The sequence below is a fragment of the Carassius carassius genome, chromosome 12 (assembly GCF_963082965.1).
Source record: "Carassius carassius chromosome 12, fCarCar2.1, whole genome shotgun sequence".
NCBI classification, from domain to species: Eukaryota; Metazoa; Chordata; class Actinopteri; order Cypriniformes; family Cyprinidae; genus Carassius; species Carassius carassius.
Window position 1 is genome coordinate 14,256,895 of NC_081766.1, and position 18,136 is coordinate 14,275,030.

At 37.7% G+C, this 18,136-nt stretch overlaps 2 protein-coding genes and 1 pseudogene across 2 annotated transcripts; 1 reads left to right on the plus strand and 2 right to left on the minus strand.

Annotated features, from left to right (window-relative positions):
* Nucleotides 1–254: 254 nt before the first annotated feature.
* Nucleotides 255–3,250, minus strand: LOC132155412 (ATP synthase subunit C lysine N-methyltransferase-like; annotated as a pseudogene).
* Nucleotides 3,251–4,088: 838 nt separating this feature from the next.
* On the minus strand, nucleotides 4,089–10,003 carry LOC132155413 (neuropilin and tolloid-like protein 1). The gene is made up of 8 exons (XM_059564265.1): nucleotides 9,985–10,003; nucleotides 9,711–9,845; nucleotides 9,385–9,633; nucleotides 6,838–6,879; nucleotides 6,620–6,747; nucleotides 6,231–6,459; nucleotides 5,917–6,030; nucleotides 4,089–5,096 (listed from the first exon to the last, which is right to left on the minus strand). The coding sequence occupies exons 1-8, from the start codon at nucleotides 10,001–10,003 to the stop codon at nucleotides 4,513–4,515; spliced, it is 1,500 nt and encodes a 499-aa protein (XP_059420248.1). The 3' UTR covers nucleotides 4,089–4,512.
* A 5,447-nt stretch (nucleotides 10,004–15,450) lies between these two features.
* Nucleotides 15,451–17,365, plus strand: LOC132154878 (cerebellin-1-like). The gene is made up of 3 exons (XM_059563601.1): nucleotides 15,451–15,892; nucleotides 16,017–16,136; nucleotides 16,983–17,365. The coding sequence occupies exons 1-3, from the start codon at nucleotides 15,536–15,538 to the stop codon at nucleotides 17,178–17,180; spliced, it is 675 nt and encodes a 224-aa protein (XP_059419584.1). The 5' UTR covers nucleotides 15,451–15,535; the 3' UTR covers nucleotides 17,181–17,365.
* The last annotated feature ends 771 nt before the right edge of the window (nucleotides 17,366–18,136 follow it).

Here is an 18,136-nt window from a genome sequence, read left to right on the forward strand (position 1 = left end):
TCTAATATCTTTACACCCCTAACTTTTACTAAATAAAAATAAATAAATGAAGCTTAAAACAAAACAATAAAATACTCTTATCAGAATATGATCTCTCCACACCAGAGAAAATACACAAAATAATTCATACAATATAAATGCAGAAAAAAATTGACTCTTATTTCTTATTTAATATATTTAGTATATTTTGGATATTTAATTAGGAACAACAGGCTACTAAAAATAGGCTACTTAAAAAAATAAATAAAAAAAGCTTACATGAGAGAGGCAAAATGTTTGTCAATACTGTAAAGAAATAAATGAAAGAAAGTAGCTTCCATCGCTAGTTCTTGTCTTTCACTGTCTCTATCATTTCTGATGGAAGGTTTGAATGTCTTGGCATAATAAACCCAAACAGTATCAATTCCCTCTCCAGTGACATCATCAGGAGTCTGAACTCTGGAACTCTGTTTGGAGCTTGAATTCAAGCTGCTCCATCTGTGGAGAAAACAACCTTAATGTTAATGTATATATATATATATATATATATATATATATATGTGTGTGTGTGTGTGTGTGTGTGTGTGTGTGTGTGTGTGTGTGTGTGTGTGTGTGTGTGTGTGTGTGTGTGTGTGTGTGGTCATACGATCTTACCATTTGGGGAACCCGAAAGATGATCACATTGGAGTACTCTGAAAAACTGACCTATGAAAGAAGATAATTTTAAGAGACTAAAACATGTGTCATGATACATACGGATTATTGTATCGATCTGTAAATACTAAGTTATTAAAAACTTAGTTACAAATATAACATTTAGATTATTATCGACCTGTCTGTTCTCACCTTCCAAAGGTCAGAAATATTAAAAGATGTGTTGTGATGAACAACTATAGTTGTATCTACATTTTATATTTGATCTAGATTTTTAGGCTTTAATGTTAATGTTATCTGTATGCACCGGGGTCTGAGAGTAACGCAATTTCGATTCTCTGTATGTATGTACTGTACATGTGGAAATTGACAATAAAGCAGACTTGACTTCCCTCCAGGCTTTGTAACGGGAGAACCAGACCAGCCATGGGTTTACATTTACATTTAGTACAGAAACTTTTATCCAAAGCGACTTAAAAATGAGGACAATGGAAGCAATCAAAAAAAACAATTGAGTAATGATACTGTATATATGTGCTATAACAAGTCTCAGTTAGCTTAAATGCAGTACACGTAGCAAGGGCTTTTATATAATATAATAAATAAAAAGAAAACAGATAGAATAGAAAAACAGCGCAAGCTAGTGTTAGAGGTCTTTTTTATAATTGCATAATAAATAAGAAAATAGATAGAATACAAAAAGTTTAGAAAGGTAGTTAGATTTTTTAAGAATAGAATTAGAATAGTGAGTGTTAAAGTTAGAGGGTCAAATAAAGATGGAAGAGATGGGTTTTAAGACGATTCTTGAAGATGGCTAAGGACTCAGCTGCTCGGATTGAGTTGGGCAGGTCATTCCACCAGGAGGGAACATTTAATTTAAAAGTCCGTAAAAGTAACTTTGTGCTTCTATGGGATGGAACAATCAAGCGACGTTCACTTGCAGAACACAAGCTTCTAGTCTGAAGTAATTAATTTAGGTAAAGGGGTGCAGAGCCAGAGGTGGTTTTGTATGCAAACATCAATGCCTTGAATTTAATCGAGCAGCTATTGGTAGCCAGTGCAAATTGATAAACAGAGGTTTGGGTAAACATGGGTTCAGCTCAAATCCTACTGCCTTGAAGCCAGCGATAACTTAGACCAAACCAGACACACAGAGGAACAAGATATTAAGGACTGTTAACAGATTAACAAACTGTTATCAAGTAACATCAGTGTCACACAGTTATATTGTAATACTGATATATAACCTACAACTGTATTAAATGATTCTTTTTTTCATATTCTATGATATTTGCATGGTACTGTTGTTACGATCTGGTCAAGGGGCATGAGAGGAGGGTAACAAAAATTGCGAGGAGAGACTGAGAAGACTCCCATCTCCAGGTCCCAGGACAAGCACCGATCACAACACCACCAGGTTTCTAAGTAAAAAGATATATCTTTATTTTAGAGTGCCTTTATATTAGAAACTCACTATTTGTCCATCTCTGCTGCCGTTATCCACCTGAGACCCTGATCTATTTTTCAAACCCTTAAAGGGTTAGTTCACCCAATAATCAAAATTATGTAATTAATAACTTACCCTCATGTCGTTCCAAACCAGTGAGACCTCCGTTTATCTTCGGAACACAGTTTAAGATATTTTAGATTTAGTCCGAGAGCTCTCAGTCCCTCCATTGAAACTGTGTGTACGGTCTACTGTCCATGTCCAGAAAGGTAAGAAAAACATCATCAAAGTAGTCCATCGAGAAGGAGTCAATCTTTTGTTCGTTATCTGGCTCGGCTCGGTGTTCATCTTCAGTTCTCTCTTCACAGCAGTTCAGTCAGTGTACTGTTTGAGTACATGAATTATTCGGGGATATTGGTTTGTTTGAACTCAGAGGGAGTGTCAACCACATTAAAATAAGTTAACAGCTTAAGTCATTTGTGGATTAATGCGTATTAGAGATGCGAACCGTTTCCAACGATTCAGTTCGATTTGGTGAACTGGTTCAAAAAGATCCGGTTACATCAAATGATTTGTTCGCAAACCGGATATCACAAACGGCTTTGATTTGAACTCTCTCTCAAAACACACAAAAGAGAACACAATGCTGAATAAAGTCGTAGTTTTTGCAATTTTTGGACCAAAAGGTATTTTCGATGCTTCAAAAAAATCTAACTGACCCTCTGATGTCACATGGACTACTTTGAAGATATTTTTATTACCTTTCTGGACATGGACAGTATACCGTGCACGCAGTTTCAATGGAGGGACTGAGAGCTCTTGGACTTAATCTAAAATATCTTAAACTGTGTTCCGAAGATAAACGGAGGTCTCACGGGTTTGGAACGACATGAGGGTGAGTTATTAATGACATAATTTTGATTATTGGGTGAACTAACCCTTTAAGAACGTTTTCAGTCTGTGTCCTTGTTGTAGGTACAAATGGGAGACAAACTTTCCTCAGTGCTGGTGCAACAAACGGTCCGTTTACTCACTGCATAGAGCGACCAATGACCCTCCGACGACACAAGTTGGAATAATGCCGAGTCGTTTTTTAAAACTACTTTCACCAGCTGATCCCTGCTTATAAGTCTCTGTGGAGGGATTCGATTTATTGCCGAAGTCAGACATCCTGAAATTAATGAAAGCGGCGGGACTCATCAGCTGACCTCCTCAGACTGCCCAATAACATCACGCAGCTTTTGACAGATCGGTCTGTTATGCATGTAATGAGCAAAACACTTACATAAATGACCGACATGGGCTAATCCTCTCAATATAAAGACAATTATACTGTGTGTGTGTGTGTGTGTGTGTGTATATATATATATATAAAATAAAACAACCACGGAACTTTTGCATTTCACGAGACAAGTACTTTTATATGGTTATTTTTTAAATAGTGATCCAAGTCCATCTCCTGCAATTACTTTGATACACCAGAAGGTGGCACTATTGTGCGAATGCGTGTGTGCGCTCATTACGCATCTCTGGCTGCTGCTGTTGTTTTTCAACTTAAAATGACAGTTGTAATGAAAACAGTACTTTTTATAGTATTTAAATGCTATTATGACGAGGTTGGCAATATTATAAGTGTTCACATGCCTACAACCACTCTAAAATGTTACCAATAAACAAGGTAAGAGGAGACATCCAATGGAGAGACACTTTTTAAAAGACCATTTTTGTCCTACACCACATTTTATAATAAAAATGCAATAAGGTGAGATACAGCATAACAACCGTACTTGTTTGTAATTGTATCGGTAATGTGATATGAGAATGAAAAGTGAAGGGTAACAAATTATAAAAGATGCACAAATGTTCTCACATAGGCATGTATGAAAATACAAATAAATTAAGTCGCAGTTAAAACACAATTAAACTAAACCACACAGCTCAAGGAAAGAGGGGAGCCTGTCCCACATCACAAAATACAAAGGTGAAATTAGCCATAGCAGTAATGACATGTTTTATGTAATGTTTTTAATAATACCCACACCAAACAGCATGCATCAAAAAATTTGCATCAAACATATGCAATGATTGAGTGTCCTAATATCATATCACAATATTAGGATCAAAACAGAAGTGCATAACAGTCATCAAATTATATGGACTAGACAGCATAGGGCTAGTCATATACAAAATAGGAAAAGTAAACTAACAGCAATACAGATTTATGGTTCACATATCCATTTAATGTACCCATGTTTTTTGATCCATAATCCTTTATGGACACAAAATGGTGAAAACGAACTGATTAAACAAGGAAATTTTGTCTGTCAACAAACTTAATAAACAAGTGCATTACTACCACAAACAAAAATGAAGACAAATAGGGAAGTAAAGAAATCTCCTAAAGCTGGGTTGACGTGCATGGAAAACGTGCATCAAAAGTCATTAGATACTGACCGATGCACAGTTCTGTCCATTGCAGCTCGCCCACAGCTGGTTGTGGGCCCATCATAAAGTTCATCATCCATGTCGCACTCTTCAGCCCCATTGTGCGAGTAGCTGTGCTTCATCACTAGAATATTCCTGTGGCTAGTAGGGGTGGCTTGCATAGGGAAGGGGGGTTGTAGAGATTGCTCCATCTCTGAGAGGACAGCTGCAGCATCTCGCAGGCTGAGATCGCTGCGACTGCCCCGAGTGCTGGACATCTGGGAGCCACAGTGGTGGCCGTGGATGCATTTGGAGGAGGTGCGCTCCAGTTTGGGGAAGTCTTCAGGTAAAACCTCATCATCGGATGAGGGTGCTTGCCGTAATGTGCACAGCTCATAGTGTGGGGGTTCAAAGGCCTCATGCAGCAAGGTGGGATCAAATTCATCTCTGCGGATTATGTACTTCTTCCGTGGCTGTTTTATTTGAATGATTATGGATATGGTGAGCAGGATAATCACCAGTCCGCAGGTCACGCCAATAATGGTCACATTAGTATTGTCGAGACCGTCCAGGATGTTGGCTTTTCTTTTCTCTGTATGAAAGGAGCATAAATATTTTATGTGCCACATTGTTTTAAATTTGGAAAAGAAAAATAAGAAAAAAATATATATATATTCACTACAGTTAAAATGTTTTGGGTTGGTAAGTGTTTTTTATGGTTTTGAAAGAAAGTGGATCTCGTGCTTATGAAGGCTGCATTTATTTGATCAAAAATCCAGTAAATGTTGTGAAATATTATTATTTAAATTAACTGTTTTCTATTTGAAACATTTGAAAATTGAATTTGATGCCGTGAAAGCTTAATTTTCTCCAGTCTTCCATATCCCATGATCCTTCAGAAATCATTCTAATATAGTATTCTAATATTTTTGTAGGAACTATTATACATTTAAAACAGAAATCTTTTGTATCGTTATCCATGTCTTTACTGTTACTTTTGATCAATGAGTTGAATCTGTCCTTACTAAATAAAATTATTGATTTCTCAAAAAAGTACAGATTTATCAAAAACATGGTGTTGTTTATTCAAAAATAAAAAATGCTCTAATAATTTACCTGTATGACTTTAACACACACACACACACACAAAATATATTTTGTAAATATGTGAATTTTGTCCATCCAATGGACCTCTCAACAAAAGAAAATTGAAATATTTTAATATTGATATTAATGTTTGAATATTGAAATATAAATTGAAATGTTTTCCACAAAGGTCGTGAAAGTTATACAGGTTTGGAATGGCATGAGGGTGAGCAAATGATGACATCATTTTCATTTTTGGGTAGAATATCCCTTTAATTTGAATTATTAATTATCAATGTATTACTTTTGAATATGTGATAATATACCTTTGCAACCATTCTCATCCCAAGGATAGACGCAGTTTTGGATACCATTGCACACCAATGTGTGGTTAATACACATGTTGCTATGACAGAAGAAAGCGTCTCCTTCACATGGAGCTGAAGAGCAGAGCAAAATCATAGAATTATAGAAGAAACCACAAGAGACGCTAAAACTGTGACTCAGTACAGCACTAATAATGTGTTAGTCCAAATATAGAGTTAAAATAAGAGGTTAATCACGACTTTAACGCTAGAAAGAAATCTAAAAGTGCTACTGAAATGTGTTACGTTTTTAAAAAACAAGATGAATGACTCACGCTCGTGGAAGGTGGTAAAGAGGATACGGAATCGGCTCCTGCGGCTGGTCTCATCGGTCCACATGCGAATCACACCTAATGAAGACAGCAGCATCACGTCGTTGGCCACCGTGCTGCAGAATTTATTCTTCAGGTGTTCCACTGAGCTGCTCCCATCATAGATTGCCACAAAGTTACGCTTGCACTCGTTTGAGTTCTGCATCTCATAATCCAGGAAACGCAAATAGATCTATACAAGAAGAGACACATTTATATCAGTGTTCTTAGGAGATCCTTTTACATTTTTATGTATTGTTATTTTTTAGGTCCTTACATAGTGGAGAGTAACAAGATCAGCCCTAGGCCACCATGCTGGGTTTTAATTTCATTAAATAAAGTGAGAGTTTTACCTTCGAGCCAGGAGGAGCTCTTATGAACCACCAGCAGTCTACAGCCTCTGTCTGCAACGCTTTGCCCTCTTTCGTAACCATTACAGACTCCACAATCCCCTCTGGCCCGCTCATCTCAAATTCACAAACTACAATATGAAAGCAAAGTCATGTATCATTGTGAAGTGGTTTTATGATGCAGAGGAGATCAATTGAATTAAAAAAAACACTTCACTCACTAGGAAGAGATTGTTGAACTCCAAGGTCTTTGAAATCAGGATCTGCAAAGCAGGCGGAGGAGAGTGACTGATTAAGGATTTTTATAAGGCCTTAATCTGTTGAGTGTACATGGGCACGTAACCCACAAACCCACAAGTGATTTCATACTGTATGAACATAAATAACATAAAAATTGTCCTAAATATCAAAGCATTGGCTTCTTGCTGTTGAAAAGACAGTGTGTATTTAAAGGCTGGTTTATGCCATGCTGTTTACCATCAAAAACACTGGTTATCCAATAATGTGTGTGACGAGTGGGGCGGGGCCGAGAGCTGTGGGAACAGAGCGAGGCCGGTGGAGTGATTGGAAATGAGCTACACCTGCTCGACCCACTGGTCTCGAGTCCCACAGAGGAGATGGAAGGATATAAAACAGGAGTGACGACAGTGGAGGACGAGAGAGGACCAGGCCTGGATTTTAGTTTGTGTTTTGATTTTGTTTGTGCTGTTTTGTGTTTATTTTGATTATTAAAGTTTGACTTGATTGTCCGCCGGTTCCCGCCTCCTTCTTCCCGATGATTATGAAGGTTTAATGCGTTACAATGACCTTTCTATGCGAGTTGGTTTAGAAAAGTAAGTCATGCCAGTAAGGACACCAGCATACAAAACAGTGCATTTACACTACTGTCCAAATATTTGAAATCAGTAAGGTTTTTATTCAGGAAGGACACATTAAATTGATCAAACATGACAGTAAAGACATTTGTAATGTAAAAAAAAAGGGTAATTACAGCAGAGCACATTAGGGAGCCTTGACCTTGAGGAACTTCTGTCCCAGTACAATCATTTATTTTCTTGTGCCATAATAACTGAAACACATAGGATTAGGGAATGAAAATAATGTCCTGAGGCTCGAGTCATGATTGTACATGGATTAATAATCCCTGCATCAGCCTCACACAGATTAGGCAGCCCAGTGACTGGAAGCAAAGTAATAAAATGTAGGTGTGTTTATTGGAACCTGTTGGAATTTAATTTATTTATGCACAGTATTTCAGCCTATTACCTAAGAGAGGCAATAGCCTCATCATGTCTATCTAGATCTAATTTATAATTTCCAAAAAAAAACACCAGGATATTACAGAGTCTTTTGAAGTTTTGGTCAAAAATCATTCAGGGATTCACAGTAATCCTCTCGTGTTTTCTTACCTCTGGTACAGCTTGGCTATGATTATTCTTTATGCTGATGTAATCGGACGCATGGATGTAGGTCTTCAATAAATCTCTGATTTATGATGTGCAGAATGATATTTTACAGTAAAAAAAAAATCAAAAATCAGTTTATTTTCTTTGATTTCTTCATTTTTCTTTGATTTTTGTAGTAGTAGTAGTAGTAGTAGTAGTAGTAATATAAACATTCATACATCTCTTAGTGGCTACAAAAGTTAATTTTGTAAGATTTGAAATTGAAAGAAACATTTTTTGTTTAAAAAAATAAGTAAATAAATAAAAATTTTGGTTGGGTTTCCACAGTGTGTAGATGTCCTATCTTTGCTGATGATGCATGTATTTTGTATGCTTCCTTAATTACAGGGTTGTCAATCATTTTCACAGGGGCCCAGGACAAAAATGTGATTGCTGGTCCTCTCCTCCTATGATCCTGCTACATTGCCAAAATCTAAAGACTGGATTTAGCACTGAGAGGAGATTACCACTGCTGTCCGGTGTTTATTAGGCAGCTGTAATGAACACTGGTGTAATCAGACTTTAAGTAACATCACATAATCAGGAAGACCAGCCAACTGTAGACAAGACGGACATCACATCTGTCCCAAATATCAGTTGAGCAGTCAAAAAAACACTCACTTCTGTCTTCACTTTGGCTGTTCTTTGAATGATGTGAAATATGGATTTTAAAATATCTTGACAAAAGACTTATGACCAGTTGTAACCCAACAATATTGCATAAAGCAAATTATTTTGGCCATCCCATAGATTTGCAATAGGATTTGGAGAAGCTGAAGTAGGAGGACAGAGCTCAGGACATGGGGCAGACTGAGTGCGCTCCTCTGAAGACAAGCTTTCATTAACTGGGATCAGAGACATAACAAACCTCCCCCACTCAGCTGCTGCATGTGTGCCCGCACTACAAATGCAGGGCCATCTGACCTGAGCAGAGAACACTGCATTTACAAAAACATGGAGGATCTTGCCTAGAATAAACCACCAGTACAAAACCAATATTATAACTTTATATACGTTTCATTTCAGAATAAATACAGTGTCCAAAAGGTTGAGAAAATCTGCTATTTAAATTTTAATTAATTTAAACCTGTAACACGTTAACTATTTTAAAACAAGATGTAAAATTAATAAGAAATCTGATTCTGCACTATTTCCAGGTAAATAATCAAGTAAATTTGTGACAATGATCATGTGACTCTTTGTACTTCCATTAAAGTAAAAGATTCTCAAATCATATTGGACAAACTCGCATTAAGAAACTGATAAATACTTGGTGGATACAGACAAATGCATACAGTATACTGATGACAAAAACACTCTTACCTTGGGTGAAATTGTACCGAGCTGAAAATCCAGTGGCTTCTAGTTCACTATCTGCCACAAATTTTATCCAAAGGTATCGTCCGCTGGACCTAACATAGGTCGGGCTCTCTTGTCCACAGTAACGTCCGATAATAGGAGAAAAGCTGAAGGGACCATCCCTGACTTCAATATGGTCAAACTTACACTCCCATGATGGCTCAATGGCATACTTTTCATCAAAATACAGGTCAATGCATTGCCTTGGAGAAGCTATGACATAATTGAAACCTCTAGTTAGACATGCAAATGTGTTACTGATTAAAAACTGTCAAAATGAAATCGCTAACCTTCAATTATGTATATGCATTCTCTGTCAGCAGGATATTTTTCAGGATAGTTAGGAGATGTGAAAAGCCCTCCATCAGATTCTTTGATCCAAGCACCACACAACCCTGCCGGCATCACACCTGAATTGTTTTTAACTGAAGAGACAAAGGGTTACTTTATTAAAAAAAAAAAAAAAAAAAAAAAAATATATATATATATATATATATATATATATATATATATATAAAACGATCTACAATCAAATTAATCAATACTACTTTTGCATGAGATCACAATGCTCTTCTTGCCTCATTAAGAGGTAATTGCAAATGAGAGATAATTACCTTTAGCTCTCTTTGGTAGTGGTGCTGTTGGTGCTCCAGAAAATCCAAGATTGACAAAACTTGCAACAACTGCAAAAAGAGACCAGATTAATGTTTATAAAGTTCTTAAATGTTCAAATACAACTTTAATGTACAGTATAATTTGTATATTGTATATATTCTGTATTTTGTTTATTTAGTTAAATAGTGTTTTCAATCTATCTATGCCTTCTGCAACTTTATCACTACTATTGCAAATGTAAATTAACTGCCACTTTAGGTTTAGTGATATAGGCTACTCGTTTTCGTGTGAACATGCGACCAGAATAACGCATTAAATATAGGAATATGGCTTAAACGTAAAGGAAATAATGTATATATTGTTCCAAAGAGGTTACTCGGTCTATAACAATAAAATTAAACATATTTACGTGCGTTTTCATAGGCTCGCGCACTGTTTTGATATTTACTCACCAACAAGCAGTTTCATCCGCGGCACCATGATTCTCCCCAAGGGTTTTAACTTTGAATTCCATGAAATGTCTTTAGTAGAAGCTGCTTAAAGAATCGCAAAATTTGTAGCCGCTATTCCCCGAACTCACGGTGTAGCCTACTGTAGTTGGAGACTTGTGGAACAGGTTGAACACATCTGCGTAATCCGCCTCAGAGCACAGAAGACCCGTGGACGCGAAGAGTGGATTAACACGATCCCTTCATTCACATTTGACCAGAATAATCTATATTACCCTGCCTCAGATGAAGTTTGTCCAGGTGATGTTAACCCATGGTTTTCTAACTGAGCATGTTTGAGTATAGCCTACTTTAGCCTACTTCAAAACATGGGTCATTCATGCGTGCAAAATGAAAACATTGTGCAAAATGTGAGCTGTGTCGAGCTCCAAGTGTGACGCTCTAATAAAAACGCATTTCTTTATATTTACTAACCTATCTAAGAATAATACAAAATGTATTGATTACACTCGGATAGATTTTTTTTTGAGAACTATAACAAGGCTGTAATGGATAGACAGTCAGTTGGTTGTAGGCTGATGCTGATGTATAATGAAATATGTATTTCCAGAATTGTTCTGGTGAACTTGGAACAATATAGGCCTACTGACCTTCATTTGCGTTAAATCATGGTTTATACCTGAATAGTATATTCTTTATTGCGGAGGGTGTGATAATATTTATATATATTTAGTATATGATAGGCTATAGCAAAATATTTCTGAGTAACATTTAAGGCCATACTTTCAATTACAAAAGTACTGTTTTTTGGCCATCTTACATAGCATAGGGTTTTGGGATAAACAATTCTAAACCTCGGTCTGTTGTACACTGTAATGCCCTGCAAAACTCCAAGTTTCTTAAAATAATTCACAGTAGGCCTAACTTTTATAGTAAAATGATCCCAATTTCCAACTCACTCACTTCCAGAATCACTCACTATTGTTTTGGCAGTAGCTGGTATGGTATGATAACACAAAACGGTCAATAAAATAGTAAAAGCTCGAAATTAAAATAATTGGTGGGTTTGTGCATTTTCATATGCCCACCTTATTCAGAAAGTCCAGTCACAGATAATTTAAAATAAAGACAGATTTTGTATGTAATTTAACTGGTCATTGTTTTATTAAGAACAGAGACAAACATGAAGAGACATTCTGACTGTGGCATCTGGACAAATAATAGCTTGCAAAAAGATCCACTTTTCCTTCATGTTTCTTTCCACTATACTGCTGCAGCTGCACCTAACAACAAGACTGTGTGTAAACTAGAAGCACACCAAATAGCGGGAGGGGGGGGGTGGGGGGATAAGACACTAATATGGTCCCAAATGCCTTCTGCTAAACTGACATTCTCTGTGGGGCTGCTTTCTATCAGTATCTTGTTAAAACAGAAGAAAAATGCATGCTGCATAACACAGCGAAATACTGCAAGAGGACCTGCTTCAGTTGGCTAAATCTCATATTTCAGCAAGACAATGATCCAATTAGCAGACTTTGTCATAAAAACAAAAATATTGTTTGAATATTTGTATTACAAAATTTGTGGTTGTCAAGTGTCATTTGATTAATATAAAAATCTACAGCAAATTGGCATTAGAATGAGCACTAAACTGATTTAAAGTTACTATAAATAGTTACTGACTCCACAAAATCTGTCACATAAAAAGTTTAACACTGACAGCTCAAACATTTTAGTTTTGCAAGGTTGTGACTGTAAACAAGTCTGAATTCTGAAACATATTGAAATATGTTGACATTGTGTGCCAGATGTGAACATTCTATTATACTGTAATAAACCTAGATAGGGAATTTAATGTTGTGGCTAGAGGAATCTACTCTACAGACCAAGCAACACCACAGGGGTAGAAACAGTAATCTTTATTACATATAGAATTCATGCAGTTACCAAACATGTCAGACTGGGTCAGGTTCTGGAAGTCCTAAGTACTAATGTTAAACAAATCTGGGCGAACAACACCACCATAGAAGCTGCTACACATAGAACCACAATAAATAAACCAAAGCTATGAAACACATATCACCCCCGCAGGACACGGCACAAGTTCACACAAAACGTAACCTTCACGCCAAAGACGCCATCAGACTGCCACATAAGAATTCAGTTCATCATAACCCTCCCACCCCATCATGAAATGGCTATACTGCTAGATTTAAAAATCACACACACACACACAAAGAGTTAAAAACTTAGCTCTCCCGGGATACAAGACCCTCCCCCAGGGTCTAGGCTTTGGCGCTGGTTGGTAGAGGGGAACAAGCGGTCACCAGTCCAGCGCTCGCGGGGCCCCGACTGTAGCGAAAACGGAGCACCCCTGGTCTGAGAAGCCGCGCCGCCCAACGCACTCCTATACCCAGCCTTATCTACAGGTTAGCCCGCTAAACTATCTTCACCGCCGGCAGCCCTAAACAGCATGCGAACGGCACCCACCCCCCAACCTTGAGTGCAGCTCGGAGTTTAGCAAAAACACTGCTTCCCAGCCCTCTCACACTTTGCTGTGCTTCTCTATTTATCATTCTCTCTCCTTCACGCTCATCAATGGTCAGGTGCAACAATTATTTAACTCAACCCCAACAATTATTTAACTCAACCCCCTTTTCCCTCAAACCCCCCCCCACACACACACCACAATCATAATGCATCTTTACCACGTCACTTCATTACACTCCCACCACCCATAAAGCAGACTCGTCCTCGAGTCAAATTCAAAACATCTCATAGTCCCGGGACCACACCGGTGCCCTTCTTGCTCGTCCTAGACGCAAGTCCTTGGATAACATTGCACCTTGTTGGACCTCCCCAGTCATTGGAACTTGGCTAGTCATGGATTGTTTCATATGCCCCGTGTGTGAAGATCCTTGACCACCCTGGTCCTGTGTGGTTGGAGCCCGCCGTTCCCTTTGCCCTTGTGATCCCACTGAGGCAGCACTGCTTCCTGGCACACCACTTGCTTCACTCGTAGGTGTGACTGGAGGCCCCTCAGATCTGGCCCCTGGCACTGCCACCTCGCCCTCTCGACCCACCGTAGAATCTGAAGTCTGCAGCCAGGTCTCCTTAGGTGGGACACCAACCATCCGTGGGCTCTCTGCAGCCTCTTGGCTGGTAACCTCTGTCACAGAAGCAAGACATGGTTTAAGTCGGTTGAAGTGCACCACTATTTCTATTCCCCCCTCAACTGGCACAAGTCTGTACAGAACTTCAGTTATCCTCTCCTTGACTTTATAAGGCCCCTTAAACCTTCGTTGTAATTTTGGACAGAGCCCCCTTTTCCTCACTTTCCCCCGAACCCAGACCAATTCTCCTTCAGAATAAAATCTACCCCTGTGGTGTTGCTTGGTCTGTAGAGTAGATTCCTCTAGCCACAACATTAAATTCCCTATCTAGGTTTATTACATTTAGAATTCATGCAGTTACCAAACATGTCAGACTGGGTCAGGTTCTGGAAGTCCTAAGTACTAATGTTAAACAAATCTGGGCGAACAACACCACCATAGAAGCTGCTACACAGAGAACCACAATAAATAAACCAAAGCTATGAAACACATATCACCCCCGCAGGACACGGCACAAGTTCACACAAAACGTAACCTTCACGCCAAAGACGCCATCAGACTGCCACATAAGAATTCAGTTCATCATAACCCTCCCACCCCATCATGAAATGGCTATAATGCTAGATTTAAAAATCACACACACACACACACACACACACACACACACGCACACACACACACACACACAAAGAGTTAAAAACTTAGCTCTCCCGGGATACAAGACCCTCCCCCAGGGTCTAGGCTTTGGCGCTGGTTGGTAGAGGGGAACAAGCAGTCACCAGTCCAGCGCTCGCGGGGCCCCGACTGTAGCGAAAACGGAGCACCCCTGGTCTGAGAAGCCGCGCCGCCCAACGCACTCCTATACCCAGCCTTATCTACAGGTTAGCCCGCTAAACTATCTTCACCGCCGGCAGCCCTAAACAGCATGCGAACGGCACCCACCCCCCAACCTTGAGTGCAGCTCGGAGTTTAGCAAAAACACTGCTTCCCAGCCCTCTCACACTTTGCTGTGCTTCTCTATTTATCATTCTCTCTCCTTCACGCTCATCAATGGTCAGGTGCAACAATTATTTAACTCAACCCCAACAATTATTTAACTCAACCCCCTCTTCCCTCAAACCCCCCCCCCCCCACACACACAACAATCGTAATGCATCTTTACCACGTCACTTCATTACAATACATTCATAACATTTAACCAAAAATCTTTATGCTGCTAAAATAAAAAGCCAAAGGACTTGTTATATATCAAATGGTTTTGCTAGTCATTCGCTTATATTTTATGCATTTTGCATTTAATTAACATAATTGTTGCACGTGTGAATTCAAATTAAAGTGCTAAATACTTCGCTAGTTTAAAGTTTCTTCTTCATGTGACAATGCTTTAATATCTTTTTACAACCACTGGATGGTGCAATAACACATCATATTAATTTCTGAAACATCTCAACACCAAACAATGGGATGTCACCAGTGGACTGACCTCTTACAGAATATCAGTTAACATTAAATTTAATTTTCCATCAATACATGCTGAGCAAACTTGTTAGCATTTATAAGATAATATAATCAGACCTAAAGTGCACTGAATACAGTAGTGCTTTGAACTGTTCAATAGGGTTTATTGGAATATCAATTCAACGCAAACCCTTCAGTTACGCGTCTACACAGTTTAGATTTCCTAAGTAAAACTGGTTGTCAAAGCATTGATTAGTAATAAGTTTATTCTAATTATTTATCTTTTTACTTATTATTTATTGTTTAGCTATGATACATCAATTTTGCCTTTTGAACTTTTTGCCATCGATTAGAGACTATTGCGCAATGGAACTTAATATGGTAAAAAAAATCAGGGCGTATTCAAATAAGGCGAGTGCGCAGTGACATGTGGATGAGAGAGAGAGAGAGAGAGAGAGAGAGAGAGAGAGAGAGAGAGAGATGCTGTCGTCTTCACTGATCTACAAAGAGACCTCGATAGTAGTTTTTGCTCAGAGGTCTTCCACAGTCATGCTGAGAGCCAGAGAACCGGGATCTTTGGCCGTGCTGGCCTCTACCCTTCTTTTGGGATTCAGCATTGCGTTTTCCCTCGGACAGAATGACACAGAACCAGTAGTTTTGGAAGGAAAATGTTTAGTTGTGTGTGATTCGAACCCGTCAGCTGAAGGTGGAGTGACCTCGTCGTTTGGGATATCTGTCCGAGCTGCTGGTGCTAAAGTGGCTTTTTCTGCGGTCAGAGGAACTAACCATGAACCATCAGAAATGAGTAACAAGTCCATGACAATCTACTTTGATCAGGTCAGACCCTGCTTTCACATTTATTCAAAGCATATCTGTGCGTTAAGTAGACTTTAATATTTTTCTCCCCGAAAACATGTTACCAAAACACACGTTAACTAAGCGAACAAACACATTTTTGCAGGTACTAGTGAACATTGGAAATCATTTCGATCTTAAGGCGAGTGTATTTCAAGCTCCTCGGCGAGGCATTTACAGCTTCAGCTTTCACGTTGTGAAGGTCTACAACCGACAGACAATTCAGGTAAGTCTATTTCTTAAAATCCAAGGTTTTTATCTGAAACTAATTACAAACAAACTGAAACTTAAATAGAATGGTTTTGCCATTGAATTATAACACAATATATATATATAAACCATGATAAGTGCAGATTTCTATTTATTTTTTTACTATAAAATTTGACACTACTACTCATTCTTTTATTTAATATTTACAATATGTTCCAGGTTTCTTAGTATAACTGAATAGACATTCGTATTTATTTATTAGATGTCTGTATTCCAAATGTAAACTTTACCAGGAAGATTTTAATTAAACTGTAAAGTATCATTCTGGCTAGTTCATTTCATTTGTCATTTCATATGAAAAATAAAGAAATGATAACTAGTGAGACATTTGGGATGGATATTTGTATCTCATAAGTATGTACTGTTTACATTAAATAGTCACTTTCAAAGCTGAAATAGATACCAATAATTAAATTGGAATAGGTGTCATTTACAATTGTTATTCATTAACTATTCAAAGTATTATATGAATACACAAACACAGATCCCCATATAATTAAACTGGAAAAATGATCCTTACCATTAAAAACAGAATAGTTAGTTTTCACTATTAGAATAGTGACTAGTACCAAATTGTTATTTTGTAGTATGTAATATTATACTAGGTACTAAATGAATTGATACTAGTCACTATATTGGAATAACTAAGGATCAAGTTAAAAGTTAAATGGAAATGGTGCTCGTTAGTAATTAAAGATATATACTAAAACATAAAAACAGATATTATTTAGTGTTATAGGGTGAAGGATGATCTGGCTTCTTGTAATGCATCTGATCACATTTTGTGTTTCCATGTCATTAGGTCAATCTGATGCATAATGAATACCCAATAATATCTGCATTTGCCGGTGATCAAGATGTGACCCGAGAGGCAGCAAGTAACGGCGTTCTGCTTCACCTGGAGCGTGAAGACAGACTCTATCTTAAACTGGAGAGAGGGAACCTCATTGGCGGGTGGAAGTACTCCACATTCTCCGGCTTTCTTGTTTTCCCTCTGTAATTGAATTTACCCATTTTAAAAGGACCAGACTGTAGACAAAGGGACATTTCAGTATCTGCTTTCAAAAATAAAGGTAGCAGAGAGAACATAAATGCATTAGCTAATTTTATTTATTGTTAGAATCTGAATAAATGTAACAAGTTTGTATGTATGTGTGTGAGTATGTGTGTGTGTGTGTGTGTGTGTGTGTGTGTGTGTGTGTGTGTGTGTGTGTGTGTGTGTGTGTGTGTGAATTTAAGTATTTGTGAGATTCAAAACAAAATACAATGACAATATTTGGACTAAATGATGTCTGCATATTGCTTTGGGAAAGAGTGTTTTGTTATTGTCAATTATATTTTAGCATTCAGGAGCATATTTTGCACGAAATGTGTTTTGTTATATGCTTGTCATTTTATTGATTTGTATAGCCCTTATAAATTTGATGTTCAGTATGAGTGTAAGTACAAAAAAGTAATTTCTCTTTCATTGTTGTTTGGCTTAATGTATAGACAAGCAATGATGTCTTGCATTTTTATATTACTTGAATGTAAATACACTATGTCATAATCACAAGGAATGTATTTAAAACTCTTATAGGACTTAAATGTTGTATTTTTCAAGAAGGGTATACAGTCATTTAAAGGAATAGTTCAACCCATAGTTTTGTCCCAAACCTGTATGAATTTCTTTCTGACGTGAAACACAAAGAAATATATTTTAAAGAATGTTGGTAACCAAACAGTTGCTGATAGCCATTGACTCTCCATATTTTCATAACAATTTTTATTTTTTATTTTTTTGACGAACTATCCCAAAATAAAGTAAAAAACAAAAGAGAGAAGAACTCAACGCTGTCCTGGGTGCTGAACAACAGCTGTCCATCAAAAACTGGAATCTTGTTCAAAACACATATGAATGATTATTAAATGCTTACATCAAAACAAGCAGTGCAAAATGTATCCGTCACATTTATT

What these genes read in the sequence shown, in the direction of transcription:
- LOC132155413 (XM_059564265.1), bottom strand. An exon ending in AGTTCAACAATCTCTTCCTA is followed by an intron (nt 6,748 to 6,837) that starts GTGAGTGAAGTG and finishes TTCATATTGTAG; the next exon opens with TTTGTGAATTTGAGATGAGC. An exon ending in CTTTACCACCTTCCACGAGC is followed by an intron (nt 6,031 to 6,230) that starts GTGAGTCATTCA and finishes TCTGCTCTTCAG; the next exon opens with CTCCATGTGAAGGAGACGCT.
- LOC132154878 (XM_059563601.1), top strand. Translation starts at nt 15,536, where the DNA reads ATGCTGTCGTCTTCACTGATCTACAAAGAGACCTCGATAGTAGTTTTT. An exon ending in TGACAATCTACTTTGATCAG is followed by an intron (nt 15,893 to 16,016) that starts GTCAGACCCTGC and finishes ACATTTTTGCAG; the next exon opens with GTACTAGTGAACATTGGAAA. An exon ending in ACAACCGACAGACAATTCAG is followed by an intron (nt 16,137 to 16,982) that starts GTAAGTCTATTT and finishes CCATGTCATTAG; the next exon opens with GTCAATCTGATGCATAATGA.